The sequence below is a fragment of the Vitis vinifera genome, chromosome 13 (assembly GCF_030704535.1).
Source record: "Vitis vinifera cultivar Pinot Noir 40024 chromosome 13, ASM3070453v1".
Classification (NCBI taxonomy): Eukaryota; Viridiplantae; Streptophyta; class Magnoliopsida; order Vitales; family Vitaceae; genus Vitis; species Vitis vinifera.
In genome coordinates, this window is record NC_081817.1 from 12,465,939 (window position 1) to 12,483,115 (window position 17,177).

At 36.5% G+C, this 17,177-nt stretch overlaps 1 protein-coding gene across 4 annotated transcripts in view; it reads left to right on the plus strand.

Annotated features, from left to right (window-relative positions):
- The first annotated feature begins 3,675 nt into the window (after positions 1-3,675).
- LOC100260143 (ribonuclease H2 subunit A) overlaps positions 3,676-17,177 on the plus strand; it is a 36,810-nt gene continuing 23,308 nt past the window's right edge. Inside the window, exons 1-3 of one of the 4 annotated variants that reach the window (XM_010660566.3) lie at positions 3,676-4,192; positions 9,966-10,065; positions 10,144-10,215. In XM_010660566.3, coding sequence (XP_010658868.1) covers positions 9,981-10,065; positions 10,144-10,215 — 157 coding nt within the window. In that variant the 5' untranslated portion in view covers positions 3,676-4,192; positions 9,966-9,980. The remainder of the gene's footprint in view (positions 4,193-9,965; positions 10,066-10,143; positions 10,216-17,177) is intronic. The other 3 variants (XM_010660567.3, XM_002269781.4, XM_010660568.3) reach the window with 3 other exon arrangements.

The window sequence follows — 17,177 nt, forward strand, 5'->3', positions numbered from 1 at the left end:
ATCCTATATAATGTTTCCATCAAATTGAAAAAAAAATGATCAGGTTATTTAGAAAGTTTTTGGTGTAAAATCAAGTTTTTAAACTAGAGTCTTTAGTCTTGACCCTTGACCTGAAACTCGTTTTTGTCAGAAAAGTGGCGTGTTAAGGAGACTTTGTTTGGTTGGAAGAGGAGTATTACCTTAACATGAAGTGATGCTTTAAATCTTGAGTTTATTGCCTGAATATTTGAAATAACCGATCTTCAAAAACATAACTTTCATGTAATAAATGTTTTCACACTATAAACTAAAAGTTTTTATTTAAATAAATATTATAATAATATGTAATAAATGGTTTCACATTGTATTTGAAAATTTTTATTTTAAAATAATAAGTATAATAAATGCATTCACACTGGTTTTGGTTTTAAACTTTGATTTTGAACGAGAAATTTCAAGGTTCCTATTATCAGCCCCTTAGCCTCTTGACTTGACCATGGAGGAGTAGGCCTCTTGGGTAGGCCTTGCACCCATGAGAGCCTAGGATGAAAGCAAGGAAAGCTTGGAGGTTTGGTGGTTTAAACTCCAGGGGCTAAGTGAGGAGGCTGCGGGCGAGCCAGACACGCATCGCGCCCGCACCGTGGGCGAGCCGGACGCTCACCGCGCTCGCACCACGGGCGAGCCAGACGCGCACCCTGAGTGAGCCAGATGTGCACCACGAGCGAGCCAAACGTGCACCGTGGGCGAGCCAGATGCGCACTGCGAGCGAGCCAGACATGCATCGCATGATACCAGATGGGCATCGCGCGCGCATTTGACTTAGATGGTGCATATGAAGGTTGAGGGATTTTTGGAATTTTAATTTATAATTATTTATTATTTCATTATGTCTCCTCAAGCATATTGATGTCTCCTCCAGAAACAATGAAAACGGCCCGTATTGCTCTTTAAGGAAGGGGGGGTAGGTGACTCAAAGGAGGGAGCACCAAGGGAAGCCTTGACCGCACCAAGGGGGAACCATGGCACGACCTTGGGCGTACCTAGGACACACGGACGTGACTCGAGCATGCACACATGGGCTCCACGACATGTGTGGTGTGCACCCCGTGGCCGCAACGGCACGGGGCCTAATGCGGCCTACCCCCTCCCCGCGCAGACATGAGGGCGCCTAAGCCTTATGCGGTGAGCCAACTGATGAAATCATGGGCACATTGCAATGGTCTGATGGCACCAAACAACAGCTGACTCGCACCATGATGCCTACGCACAACACAGGGCGCAATGCCCTATGCACCAAGAGGGATCAACCAAGGGCGCAATGTCATGGCTCGTTGCTATGAGGCTAGACCGGACAGGGGAAGCAAGCAACAAGCCCAAGCCATGGGCACCTAGACATGGCACGGGCTCACACATCAGTGTGGGGAAGACACATTGATGCACCAGACGCTTGGTTAGATGGTTGGTGCACACTACCTAGCTTAGAGGGCCTTGATCAAAGACATGCTGATGGGCACCCGGTCACAAGAGGCACCTTGTGAGAAAAGAGGTAGCTTGTTAAGGGGACTCTTCAGCAGCTTGGCAAGCAAGGCTTGAGGAGATGGCAGTGCAGCTAGCTCAGACAGCAAGTGACCAAGTCAAGCCGTCATTTGATTTGCAGTTGGCTGAGGGATGATGGCTGGTGCAAGTGGGTGGCATGTACATGCCACTACTTGGGTGATGGGTGGTTATGCAAGGCAGTTATGGGCGGTTCAGGCCAGTTGCATAACCACCATATTAGCTCCAACATTTGAATTTGGAAATTCAAATTTGTAACTACAGCTTGAGTCTTTTAAAAGGGCTCCTACAGCCTTGGAACAGAGAGAAAGAGTTTGGGGAAAGGGTTCATTCTCGTAATGCTTGGGTGTGAGCATTGTACTCTGGTTCAGGAAAATGATTTTGTCTTATAGAGTGAAATAATACAAATTGGGAAAGGGTTCCCGTAACCTCGTGTGTGTCCCTGTTGCTTTGTTCTTACTATGCTTTTACTTTGATTTTGCTCGGTTTCTATAAACGCTGGGAAGGAAGGTTGGCTAAGGAAGGGTCCTTAGCACCGCGCACTCGTGAAAAATTCAGTGTGATCTTCAAGGGTGTGACACCTACCATTGCCTTAACTGTGAATAGCTAATTATGAATATTAATGGGAAAAGCTGGTATAAGAGCGCCATGTATATTGTTAGTATATTAATTAGGAAAGGAAACTATTGATTCAAATTAATTTTCAAAGTACCGAACTTTATCTTACCCCATTAAAAGTTTGATTATATTTGTTTTATCTGTTCATTCAGTTTGCTTGTTTATTTAGTCTGTTGATTTGATATGAATTAATGTCCTTTATTCCTTATCCCCTAGTACATATAATTTAGATTATGATCGTGTAAAAGAACTTAATAATAGGTTGTATGCTCAACGGAAATAATTTAGAGAAACTTGTGATAAATTACATAATTTAAGGACTATTGTAAAAGATTTAACCACATATATAAAAAATCTAATCTATCTTATATATTTGAACTAATATGAAATAGGTATACACAAGAAGCCTTTGACGAACTTTTGCTATAGAAACCTTAATTAAAAGAGAAATTATAAAATATGATATTGATAATTTATATGCTAGTTCATTTAATTAAAAAAAATATATATTAAAAACTAATGAACCCTCATCTACAAACCCAAGAGGTAAAACAGTTAAAATTTCTAGTAGAAACAAAATTAAAAATAACAAACGTAGTCTTGCAAGAACATAAAAAAATAAATTCAGGAAGAAAACCAAAATAATATCAATCAAAATACATAAATAAATACTTTATATTGTATTAAAATTAAAAATATTTTTTAAAAATTATTATGTATATATACATAATTAAAATCACTTGTATTTTTTTCGTCTTTTATATAAATGTATTAATAATTTAAAATTTATTAAATAAAATATGTATAACATATAAATATGAAAACGTAGGTTGAATATTGAAGAAAAATTATATATATTATTTTATAAGTTTCAAATATATTAGATTATTTTACTTATATTTAATTTCTCAAATAATACACATGGATTATTTTTTTAGTTACATGGATTTTAATTTCATTAGATAAGTAGCAACTAGCAAGGTAGTCGTTCCATGCTACACTTTGAATTTTTTTTAAATAAGCTACCGCTCATCTCCCATAGCAAATTGATGGGGATGAAAAGAGATTTATAAACCTCATTCAAGTCATAAGGGCTTTGGACTATGAGAGGCAATACGTTGAGTGGGTCATGTATAACAAATAAAGACCCTTTTTTTAACAACAGAAGATCAGAACCAAATCAAGTGTGAACTGGACCAGATCAAGATCTAGTCCAATTTTTAAAAATTATAAAAATATTGATAGTGTAAAAAAATTCGGTTTTAGGGAAAACTTAATGAAAATATTCGGTTAATTAATTAAAATGAATGAAATGGTTCTAAATTTATAAATTTAATATTTTCGTCTGAACTTGAAAATTAAACTATTTTAATATAAATATCTTTTAATATTTTGATCATTTAAGATTTAAATTTTAAAAGAAAAGGTTATTTTTTTTAATAAAAAAGGGAGTATTTTTATTTTTTATTTTTTAGTGAGAGATGCTAAGAAAAGCGGAGGATTAGAGTGTTACGAAATAGGGATTATTTCGTTCCCTTCGATCAAATGACTCGTAAACACGGTAAACCCTACTGTAAAATTGGATATTTTTGAGTGGGCTGGGGAGGGGAGAGGAAGATCCAAAAGTTTGAAAAACACAGAGAGACAGAGACCATTATCACCCCAGCCGTCAACACTGCCGGCGTCTGCAGCGGCCATCTCACTCTCACAGCCGGTCGCCGCTGCAGCCTCTAGCTCCACCATTCCCGACATCTACACCTCACTGCAATCACCTCCACAGCAGCTCCTAGCTGCTCTTTTCTCCACCGTTGTCATTTAGCTTCCGGCCAGGCGCCGACGAGATCCATTCCGCCATAAATCACCACCACAGATCACCTCCATTTCTGGTGCCTTTGGATATACCTAAGCCCATCAATTTCGCCGGACTGCCATCTCACCGACGGCCACCGCTTCACTGCCATCACCACTCTTTCGGTTCTGTATTTCTTGTACCAGCACCATTGCAGTCACCGAGTACCAGCTGTAAGCAACCTTATTTCAGGTTTATATAATTCCCTGCTCCATTTAGTTTCATGGTTTCATTTTTTTTTTGATAATTTTTATACTGCTTTTAACTTTGGCTGGAATTCAAGCTTATGTTTGTGATAAATTGGTGGGAAATACATGTGAATGAAGATGTTTTGGATTGACTTGACCTTATTTTTTTCTTGTCTTAATATCAAAGTTGTATAGAAGATCATGTGCCATGGAAAAATAATAAATTGCAAATTCAGTTGCTTTGATCTTGTTTATAATGTAACCACTAATTAATTGAATAAATGAGAAAGTTGCTCCATTACTTGGTAAAATTTTTGAAAGGATTGACTCTCACCAAAGATGAACTTAGGAAGGTAATACAAATTCCCAAAGAAATGAATTTTTACCAGATAAAACAATGAGTTTAACTATCGACTTCATCAAGTTGTTGACAGCTCTTTATCATAGATCCCTGGAAAAGTCCCAAAATTTGAAGCAAAAAATTTTCTTTATTATAAAAAGATCAGGATAATCATACAAATAAAATGATCTATGAACCTCATATAGTAGAAAAATTAATACTCTTAGGGTGAAAATCCAGTCTTGCATTTCCCTTTCTCTCTATCTGCTTGCTAGAAAATCTTGATAGAGATTTGGAAGAATACCTCTATTTGGAAAAATTTACCTATCAAAAGAAAAAAGAAAAAAAGAAGGAATCTTTTGGTTGTTTGTAGCCACACTTCTTGCAGGTTCAATAATTTGCAAATATAAATAATACAGTATTTATATGAAGTAAAGTAAAAGGAAAAATATTTATTTGCTAATGTGATGAAAAAAAATAAAAAATAAAATCTTGATAATGTAGGTGTGTTACGAATAATTATGTGAAACTTTGTTGTCTAAACATTTTTCATAACATTAGAAGCCAAATGAAACTAAAGAAAATAATTTTTTTTTTCCCTTTCAAAGGAAGCATATTAAGACAAAACAAATAGTAAACCTATCTCATTAGCAAGGTGAACAAGTGAAGAGGCAAACATAAACACTAACACTAGCATGTTTATCATACACACTGGCTTTTAAGAAGCAAGTTATGTAGCCAATGGGCAATTGGAGGCTAATCATCTTAGATTGGGAGACGGATTTGGAGGCCTTAGATGTGCCTCTACCTCCTTTAGTTGAATATTATGCAATTAGAACAAATTCTTGTTGGTGTTAAGGTTTTAGGAGAAAGGGGTATGTATTGTATGAGGAGGTTGATTTTTATTGGTTGATGAAAGAGAATATAGATTGCCGGCATGGATGTTACCATGTTAATAGTGGGAGGTTGATTTTGACTAGTTCAGGAGAAATGACATGAAATTGGTGCATCATGTAAAATTGAAAAGTAGCTGGTCTCCAAACCTAACCTCCACACTTAAGTAACTTTGCACCACATGCTTAATCCTATGATTGTTCAAATTTAAGGATTATAGAAGGAATTAAAGGGTGTTTCTGAATAATGATTGAATATAATAGTTGATATTTTGTTTTTATAATCGATTTCATGCTAATAATAATATGATGAGATTCATTACTTAGTTAATTCATTTATATGTAGTTAAATGTTTTAAATAGGTTCACAAATTCCAATACTTATAATTATGCATGATGTCTTTATAATAAATTAATTAGGTTACACATTGTGGTTTCTCTATATCTATTGTCATCATATTATAATTTTGGTTTCTACCTGTTATTTGTATAGTTATCTTAATTGTTTCCATAATTTTAAATTTGAATAGCAATGAAAGGAAGTATAGTGGTGTGAGGTCATTTAAGTGTAAAGGCTCCATGGAAAAGACCAAATAGTTTTCAATTTTATTCCATGTGCCAATTCCATGCTGCCAGTCTTGACCCTCATTTGTCAACCAATTAGTAGTAATGTCAACCAATGAGGTAGAGGCAAACTTAAGACATGTGAATTTGTCTCTGAACCTTAAAGGGCAGCAATTTTTCTATCGACAAAATTTAAGTTGTTGTTTGAATACACTTATTGTTTTATGTTTTTTATTTTTTATTTATTTATTTATTTATTTATTTTTTCAAATAGGAAATGATAATAACTTCTATATAGAATGCAAGAACTCTTTGAGAGTTACCTTAAATTTTAATGGCTCAAATTTTAAAAATAATTTTGAAATATTTAAGGTAAGTTCATAGCTTTTATATAAGAGTTACAATATTTTATATTGATGTTACTTTTATTTTCTATTTTTTTTTTAAAATAGAAACTGTATCTAGATGAGTACTAAAATATTATATTTCATATTTTGCTTTTATTTGATAAAATTAGATGAGATTTTTTTACCTAATTGATCTGACTAGAATTATATCATTTGGTGTTATAAACATACACTGAAGTTTAAGTTCTTATAATATCTAATTATATACTTATATTTGGATCACCTAATTATATACTTGTATTTGGACGAACTCGCTTTGTCTTTATTGACATTAAAATAAATTTATCAATCATATTATGAATTATTAAACCTTTAAATTTATATCATATTCATTATTATTATGTTTTTGGTATGGATGTATCCTTAGGATATGTATTGGAATTGACCTCAATAAATACAATTAGCGATTTTAAAGTAGACCAACTTGCTACTTTATATATCTATTTTGATTATTTCTAATGTTATTAAATTTGAATTACTGTATAATGAATCATGGTGGTGTGAGGTCACTTAAATGAGGAGCTTTCATTACAAGGTACTTATTTTTTTAATTTCTTATTGTGTTAGTTCCAGGCCAGGAACCCATATTTTCTGCCTCCTCTTCCAATTAAAGTCTTTCTTGTTTCTTGTTTCTTGTTTTGCTTGATCTAATTGTCTTAGTTAGCATTGCATGTTCAACTAAATGAAGCAGGCAAGTTTAAGATTCTAAATCCTTCTCTATGTCAGAGGGTCAGGCTTCATTTTACGTCGATCACATTATTGTTTCTTAAAAGTTGGAGAGCATTTGAAACCTGTGGGCTTGGTGCTCTTATGTAGGTCTATTGTGGTTCATGTATTATTAGTTCATTCTTATGGCTAATTATGTTGAAAAATATGAAAGAAATGAATGAAAATTAAAATCTGTGGATTTAAAGTTTCACCTAATTGTGCTAATGCAATCATTTTTCTTAAGAGTTTCTCATTTTTTTCATTGCATTTTGTTAATAAGCACATGTTCTTGTTCTTGTTTTATTATGATTTGATGTACAACTGATGAAATTTTAGATCTGCAACTTTTACCTCCATGCACTAATTTTTTGCTAACAATTTATGCCTCTCATCATTTAATTAGTAGTGTGAGTGTGTGTGTGTGTATACATATTTGTATAGATGTATGTATGTATGTATGTATGTATGTATGTATGTATGTATGTATATGATCTTTGTGAAATTTAGATCTCCTCTTTTAAAATGCTTGACACACACACAAATATTGCTTTAACTTTTATGATGTAGTATTCTAATGAGATCTTCTTTGAGTTCAATGAAAGGAGGTAGAGGCAAGACCAAGGCCTCTAAATCTATTTCTTGATCGAAGAAGATTGTCTTCTAGTTCTCAGTTGGTTGTATGGCTTGTTTCTTTAAAGCCAACAAATATTTAGAATGTGTTGGCATCAGTGCTTCGTTACCTCTTCGACATTCTTGAATATTTGACTGCTTAGATTAGTGTGCTATTGTGAAAGGAAGAGGGAAAAGATATTATTATTATTTTATTAAGCCAATTAAACATTTGTTTATTTTGTTAAGCCAGTAATTGTTTATTTTATTAAGCCAATGTAATGTTTATTTTATTAAGCCAATGCAATGTTTATTTTATTAAGCCAATTAAGCCAATGCTCCAATGCTTATTTTATTAAGCCAATGTTTCTTTGTTTGGTGTTGCTATGTCCATTTTAATGTGTGAAATGAGGCTATATATTTGCATAGATGTATGTATCTATATGATCTTCTTTGTGAAATTTAGATCTCCTCTTTTAAAATGCTTGTCACACACACAAATATTGCTTTAACTTTTATGATCTAGTATTCTAATGAGATCTTCTTTGAATTCAATGAAAGGAGGTAGAGGCAAGACCAAGGCCTCTAAATCTATTTCTTGATCAAAGAAGATTGTCTTCTAGTTCTTAGTTGGTTGTATGGCTCATTTCTTTAAAGCCAGGAACATTTAAAATGTGTTGCCATCAGTGCTCCTGTTACCTCTTTGACATTCTTGAATATTTTACCGCTTAGTTTATGTGCTGTTGTGAAAGGAAGAGGCAAAGGATGTTTTTTTTTTTTTTGATAGATAAAGAGAATTATAATAAACAGAAAGAGGAAACACCAAACTAGTGCCCTTTAGGTATATAGAGAGTATACAAAAGCAGCCCACAGACTCGAAACCAAAGAAGGGGAAAAAAATAACAACCCCTACCCTTACTTAGAGCCCAGTCACAACTCAAAAAAGCTAACAAGAGAAAAAGGGCTCAAAACTATAAACACCCTAACCCAAGACCAAAGATTACATACAAAAGAATGTTTCAGCCTTTGGAGTGAAAGCACCTCATTCCCAAAAGCCAACAAATTTCTTTCCTTCCAGACTGACCAAAATATACACAAGGGGGGCCATTTGCCACGTCTTTTTACGGGTTTTCCCCACAAACGCTCCATGCCATCCAAGAAGAGGCAAAGGATGTTGTTATTATTATTATTATTATTATTATATTAAGCCAATGTTTCTTTGTTTGGTGTCCCCATGTCCATTTTAACATGTGAAATGAGGCAAATAACAATTCTTTAATTCTTACAGAAAAAATAAAAGAAAGTCTACTAGAAGTTACAGAATAATGAGATTATAGAATTATAAACTACATAGATAAAATAAGTTAATAATAAGCGATGCTGCAGAAAATGAATAGCCTTGTTAGTTTGCTTAACGAAACACAATACAAAGGCTTTTAATTTTTAAACATAATGTGTCATTGGTTTTTTGGCAAAAAAAACTGAGAAAGCAAAAAAAAAAAAAAAAAAAAAAAAAATTGAAATATTTTTATTGGTAATTACACAATATTAAGTCCATTAAGAATATCCACTTACCTTTTTAAACTTTCTTTCATGAATAATCTCATTTTTCCTAAATTTTTCCTCCCCTATAATTTCACATCATCCACCGAGCACATGAATTGTTCATGTTAAAAAATTTATTACTGAATTCAAATTTTGAGGACAAAATAGGAAGAGATTAGCTATCTGCTATAAAGAAATTATCTTTATGGTTAACAAATTGTTGTGTGATAAAAATTTATCTAGTGTGGGGTTCTAGATTTATCACTACCTTGTACAATCAACATAAAATAGATAGTTTTTTGAGGATAAAATTCAAATAGGGAAGAAATGTAGTTCTGGTTGAATGGCTATCTCATACAACCAGAAAAACATAAATAGTTTTTGAAGGAGAAAATTACTTAGTTGATAAACACTCTTATTTATAAAGTAGAAATTATCTTTTGAAGGATGAATTGTTATTCCAGTGGACCTAGAATGAGGCAAATATCTATTTGTTGCAAAGATGGAAATAATGTGGAAAATGATTAACCAGATCTATGATATGAATTTGATAGACCTGTGTTGGGTAAGAGAGGATATTTTAATGTGATCTAAACTTTATAAAAAAATAATCTAATTTTGGCACTTCTTGGAATATTTATATACCCATCTTGTATATCGAAAAGAAAATTAAGACAACAAAGGCTGAGTGGCTGAGTTTTTGGTGGGAAGGTGCAGGTGGCAAAAATGGGATCTGAAACAGCACTTCCCAAATGGGCATCAGAGCCTTGCATGATGGGCATTGATGAAGCTGGACGTGGCCCTGTCTTAGGTTTTTGCTTTCCCCTATTTTTTAGTCATTCCATTACTTCTTGTGCAACTCTGTTTTATCTGTTTTTTTCTTTTTCAGGCCCAATGGTTTATGGATGCTTGTACTGTGCCCGCTCATACCACAACACCCTTTCTACATTGAACTTTGCAGGTTTTGGCTTCAGACACCATTTTCTGTACTCTTTCTTCAGTTTCAAAGCATGTGTTATTTATATTAGCCATTAATTTATTTTGCTGGAAATTAATTTTCAAAGCTTAAAACATCATTTGGAAGCAATTACAGAGCCTGTTCAAATGTGGATGCTTGAATTGCATGTGATAGGATCATGATAATGTTAAATCAACTTGGCGTGTGTTGTGAATGAGGGAATGTGGGACATATCTATGATGAAATGTTGAGTAGAAAAGTTGTTTCTTGGAACTAATGATTTGGAGTTGTCCTATGATTGGAAATTGTAGAACCATGTGGAGATTGTTTGAGGAGATGTCTAGATACATGTTGCGTCTTGGAATGTGGTGATTGGTTGTTTTGTCAACAGTTAGAAGTCCGCATGATGTAGGACAACCCTAGGATGGTTGCCTACACTCAAAAGTAGGTGGGTTAGGGTTTTGTTTTAGGTTGTAAGGAGAGGAATAAAGAATAAAGTTTATGGTAGAGAAAAATAAGATAAAAAAGAAATAGAGAGAAAGAAGAAACGATGAAGAAAAGATGGAAGATCTTAGAGTCTCACTAAGGCCTTCTAGGAGTCTCACCTAGAAGAAAATCAATAGAGTCTCACCATTGAGGATTGCAACAGTTGCAATGAAAAAAATAATATTTTTAATATTAATCAATTCATCTATTTGATTTACAGTGATTAACTTATTTATAGGTTTCTCTAAGAAATCCAAAGTCTACTAAGACTCTAATAACCTATCATGACTCAAATTCTAATTATATTATAACTTAATTAGCTAATCCTAATTTAATTCCAACTAATACTAATTTGACTCTAATTCCCTCTCTTGATATATATCTTAGGGATTCATCCTCATCAATTCCCCCCAACTTGAAAAAAACTTGACCTCGAGTTTTAGATGATTTTCCACGGTCAATTGAAATTCCAAGCAATGCCTTCCACCATTTCTTTCTTTGTCGTCTCTTTATCGTGCTAAGACAGGATCTCAATATCTCTTGAACTTGTTCAATTTCATGCAAGACATACTAGACTTCGAAAAACTTTTTGATGTTGTAAAACAAGTTGATAATTCTCGAAATAATTATGTGTCTTCAACAAGCTTGTGGAGAGTTGCTTCCCATACTCTTTTTGTAAATTGTCTTGTAGAGGAATAAGAGTTTTGAATTCCCTATATTCAAAATAAATTTCAGCAAATTCATCATGTTTGCTCAACCATGATAATGTCTTGCCTTGTGAAGTCAAACATTGGTACTTCTGAAGCTTCTACAACTTCTTTGAGCTTTTTTATTGGTTGACCTAGGATTAGTTCCATCACCTCTTGCATTCTAGATTCATCATTGATGATTTCTTCCTCCTTACTAGTAACTTCGACTTGCTTCTTAATAAGAGTATGATGGCTCTTCTAGTTTCAAGGATGCTAATTTTTCCTTTGGCTGCCTAAGTGGTGGAATTTCCTTCATTGGATGGAGGATCTTCTTACTCCCGTTGCACACAAGTGTCTTAAGTGTTTTCATATCCATCATGTTGGACCTTTTCATAAAACAAGCCATGGTCTTCCAAGCAAAATAGGACTTGCTTTTATGGGTAAAACCTCACACCATACAAACTCTTCAAAGTCCTTACTAAAAGGGAATGTTACAAAGTAGTGAAAACTTACTGGGATAGAGGTGTCATTAACCCATGCTACTCGGAATGGATTAGGGGATGTCTTTCTGTTTTAAGGTTTAACTTCTCAACAAGTTCTTACGAAGCTATGTTCAAACTGCTACCTCCATCAATGATCATGGTGCATAATCTCCCTTGGCAAGAAATACGTGTTTGGAAAATGCTAGTACGTCGTCAATCTTCTTCTCCTTTTACCTTTGGGACAACTAATAAAGGTTGCACTACAAGACTATGTCCTTCCTGTCAAAGGACAGCTTTGCTGTCCACACTTCTTTCCTTATTTTAACCCACACTTCTTTCCTTATTTTAGCCTACAATTGTTTCCTTATTTCTCCATTTATTATTCTATATAGTTAGCATATATTATTTGACAGATTATAGTTTACATGTATAGGACTAGAATCATGAGGGAATTTATTTGCTTTTATTTGCTTTCCATGTATAGCATCCTTGTAAAGTCTATATATAATATACAAAACTCAAGGCCAAGGTATTCGGCCATTCACACAATATTTTGACATGGTATCAGAGCTTGTATTTTGAACCTAGAGTTTACACGCTTTCTAGGTTTTTCTTTGGGTTTTCTCGGATTTAGCCCTAAGGGCTCTCGGATTTAGCCCTAGGGGCTCTCGGATTTAGCCCTAGGGGCTCTCGGATTTAGCCCTAGGGGCTCTTTGATTTAGCCCTAGGGGCTCTCGGGTTTAGCCCTAAGGGCTCTCGGATTTAGCCCTAGGGGCTCTTTGATTTAGCCCTAGGGGCTCTCTGATTTAGCCCTAAGGGCTCTCGGATTTAGCCCTAGGGGCTCTCTGATTTAGCCCTAGGGGCTCTCTGATTTAGCCCTAGGGGCTCTCTGATTTAGCCCTAGGGGCTCTCGGATTTAGCCCTAGGGGCTCTCGGACTCTAGCCCAGCTTTAGTTTAAGATGTTTGTGAAAAGTAAGAAGCAAGACAGAGTCTCTAAGTCATCTACGGAATCTGAGTACTGGGCGATGTCTCTTGCTTGTTCTGAAATCATTTGGCTTCGAGGTTTGCTTGCGGAGTTAGATTTTTTTGAGACCGATCCTACACCTCTACATGCCGATAATACAAGTGCTATTCAGATCACGACCAATCCTGTCTATCATGAGCGCACAAAGCATATTGAAGTGGATTGTCACTCTATCTGTGAAGCCTTTGAAGCTCGTGTTATCACTCTTCCACATATTTCTACTGACTTACAAATTGCTGATATCTTCACCAAAGCTCTCCCTCGTCATCGACATTGCTTGCTAAGTGGCAAATTGATGCTTGTTGATCAACCTGCATCAATTTGAGGGGGGCTGTCAAAGGACAGCTTTGCTGTCCACACTTCTTTCCTTATTTTAACCCACACTTCTTTCCTTATTTTAGCCTACAATTGTTTCCTTATTTCTCCATTTATTATTCTGTACAGTTAGCATATATTATTTAATAGATTATAGTTTACATGTATAGGACTAGAATCATGAGGGAAATTATTTGCTTTTATTTGCTTTCCATGTATAGCATCCTTGTAAAGTCTATATATAATATACAAAACTCAAGGCCAAGGTATTCGGCCATTCACACAATATTTTGACACTTTCGTCATACCATCATAGTAGTCACATTCTTCATTAATTTCATCTTCATTGTGGGTCTCTCCTTCCTTTGGGTAACTCTCCAATTCAAATTCTGGTTCTTCAACACAAAAGTGTAAACCTTTGGTTGGGCACACAACAACATAATGATCATGCCCACCATACTTAAAGCATAAAGGAGTTATGTCTACTTTTCTATCTTCAATACTCATTAAAGTTTTACCCTTATTACCCATCTTTATGAGCCATATTCGAAGTCTGTTGAGTGTTGCCTGCACCATTCGCATGATTAGAAGTTTTGAAGCTTGATGTGCTTAAAGGTTTGTTTGCTGTTCGGTTGGAGAAAGTGCTCCCTATTTGTGAACTTGGATGTTTTGGAAACCCGAAATTTAAGGCCTTCTTCTATTTTGAGGGCTAGTTGATAAACATCGTCTACGGTATAAGTGTGTGCAACTATCATCTCAAGTTGAATCTCCATTTGAAGTCCAACTTTATAATGGGCTGCAAGCTAAGCATCACTTTCCCACACTTTCCCACACTTGTTACCTTGCTTAATACAAAATTGTTACCTTGTTTAAGGGAAAACAATTTTGTATACATAAGTTGTTCATAATCAGTTGGGAGAAAGTGCTCCTTCATCTTCAACTTCATCTCGTCCCATGTGTCTATAGGTGGTTGGCCAGTTCTATGAAGTTCATTCTCAATATTATGTCACCATAGATATGCTGCTCCTTTCAACTTTGCCTTCACAAAACGAACTTTCTATTTTCGAACATTGCATACCAATCAAAGTAATCTTCCATTGACATAATCCAATCAAGAAAAGCTGTTGGATTTAGTTTTCCATAAAATTCAGCGACTTCAAGGCGTACCCTTTTTGTCACATCATCATCTTGCTCAAAGAGTTTGCCCCTTCTTTGATTCCCCATCATAAAATTGTCTTGTTCTTTGCGTGATTGACTTGGCGATTGTCTAAATTGATGACTTGCAATCTCATCTTCAATTGGTCGTTTTTCTTGACTCTTTTCTAATAAATTCATGATCTCATCAAGTTTCCTATTTAGTTGTATTAGAGCATCTTGATAGAATTGTTGTGTGGCTGAAATTTCCTCCAAGCGTATTGTAGCGACATCTTGATTGTTAGAAGTTTTTTTGGAACTTATAATTCCATAAGTTGCTCTGCTCAATTGCATATGCCTTCAAGCTAAGAACTTTCGCTTCGATACCAAGATTGATGTAGGACAACCCTAGATGGTTGCCTACACTCAAGGGTAGGTGGGCTAGGGTTTTGTTTTAGGGTGTAAGGAGAGGAATAAAGAATAAAGTTTATGGTAGAGAAAAATAAGATAACAAAAGAAATAGAGAGAAAGAAGAAACGATGAAAAAAAGATGGAAAACCTTAGAGTTTCATTAAGGCCTTCTAGGAGTCTCACCTAGAAGAAAATCAATGGAGTCTCATCATTGAGGATTACAACATTTGCAATGAAAAAAATAGTATATTATTAATATCAATCAGTTTGTCCATTTGATTTACGTTGATTAGCCTATTTATAGGCTTTTCTAAGAAATCCAAAGTCTACTAGAACTCTAATAACATTTTTTTTTTTTGATAAGTAAACAAGATATGCATTAAAAAGAGGCTAAGAGCCACAAAGCATACAGGGAATATACAAGGCGGCTAAGACCTCAAAAAGAATGAATGTTTGGAGGAGGAGACTATTTGGTTGCAGATTGGAGAAGGAGCTGTGCAAGGCAGAGAAGAGAAGCTTAGGAGGTGCTTGGTTGGGAAGTTTGGGGAGGGTCCTTTCTTAGTCTCAGAGGTTCAGGTGTTGGAATTGTGGGCTAGGAGCACTTGGCAGTTGAGATTTGGCATGCAGGTGCATATTTTTGGGGGGTCTTTAATCCTTTTTGAGTTTGAGGATGTTTTGGAGGCAAAAAGGGTGTTGATGAGAGGATCTAGGAGATTCAGGGAGAGACTCATCAGTTTGGAAAGATGGCATTACGAGACTGGGTGTTTGGTAAAGGAGGAGGCTTATAAGGAGATGTGGGTGAGAGTGTTGGGTCTCCCTTTGCATTTGTGGAGCTGTGAAGTCCTCATTAAAATCGGGGACTGTTGTGGGGGCTTCGTAGCAGTGGATGAAGGTTCGGAGAATTCGGTCCAAATGCAGTGGGCTAGGATCCTAGTGAGATTGAGTGGGAGAAGACTACCCGGCTCCTTGCAGCTAGTGATCGGGCCTATGTGCTACTCCATCCAGTTGTGGTGGGAAGTCCTCCCGAAATTTTCCATGGTTGTTCCGAGAAGTTGCAGTGAAGGGTCGCCTGAGTCGAAGGTTAGAGGTGACAACGGTGGTGATCCACGCACGAGCAAGGGAGTGGAGAAAGACCTTGGCCAGGAGCAGACTGGTAGAGAAGACGTGTCAAGCTCTGGAGGGAAGAGTGGTTGTCTAGGTGAAGGATTGGATTGCTATCTCTAAAAAGCAGTTGCAGGTGGGGACATTTTTGGAGGCGGTGGCAGGAGGGCCTGTTTGGAGATGACAGGGGACTTTAAGGGGGAAAGTGGGCCGGTGGGGGAAGGCCCAGAAGAGAGGCAAAAGGATAAGAGGGGAACTGGGCCCGTGTTTGAAGAGAGGGGAGGATTGGGCCGGGCCCATTTCAGGGGCCCTTCTCTTTTAAGTGTGGGGGGCAGCATGGGGGTGGAGAATCCGTTAGGGCTTCTCGCGGGGGACGATCATGCAGCAGCGACTGTCCCGGTGGAGTGGTTCAAGCCGCCGATAGCTTGGAACACAGGCACCGATGAAGTTCTCCAGGCTGAAGCGACAAGGTATTCCTCTTCTCCCTCTCCTTTGGTGTCTCAGGGGGTGCGGGCCTTCTCTTCTTCTTCTTCTATTTCTTGTTGGAAAAAAGCGGTGAATGGGTCTTGGGGGGTGCAGGCCTTCTCTTTTTCTTCTATTTCCTGTCGGAAAAGAGCGGCGAATGGGTCTCGAAGACGCGGTTGTGTATCGGCGACGGAGATGGTTGGAGTGGATGGGGACATTAGCTCCCTGAATATGGTTTTGGTTGACGGAAGGGATGAGGCGGCCTGTTCCGGGGAGGAAATGGCCATGGTTTTGGTCAGCGAGGCGAGTCTTGATGAAAACAACCCTTTGAGGCAGCCTGTGGGTGGAGTGGAGTCAGTTGAGGAATGGAAGTCCTCTTGTCTGGCTCAGTTTAGTGATTTTCTGGGCATGCCAACCACGGGATGTGAAGAGGAAATTTTAACTATGCTCAAGAAATGGATCATGAGGAAAGACCAGAAGAACCGGAAGTCTGGGGCTAAAAGGGTCAAGGTTGAAACCTCAAAGTTTGTAAGGGAACTTAAAAGGTTGGAGTGTTCCATTAATTTTAAAAGTTCAGGGCATGGAAGAGCTCTATTTAGAGAGAGTGGGGGGTCAGTCTCTAAGGCTAAATGAAGTTAAGAATTCTCTCCTGGAATGTGAGAGGGGCAAATGATAGAGATAAACGAAGACTCATCAAATCTCTAATCAAGACTCAGAAAGCGGATTTGGTTTGTTTGCAGGAGACCAAAATCCAAAGAATGTCGTCTAGTTTGGTTCGGTCCTTGGGGGTGGGCAGATCCTTAGAGTGGGGAGCTCTTAATTCTTGGGGTATGGCAGGGGGGGTGTTAGTTTTTTGG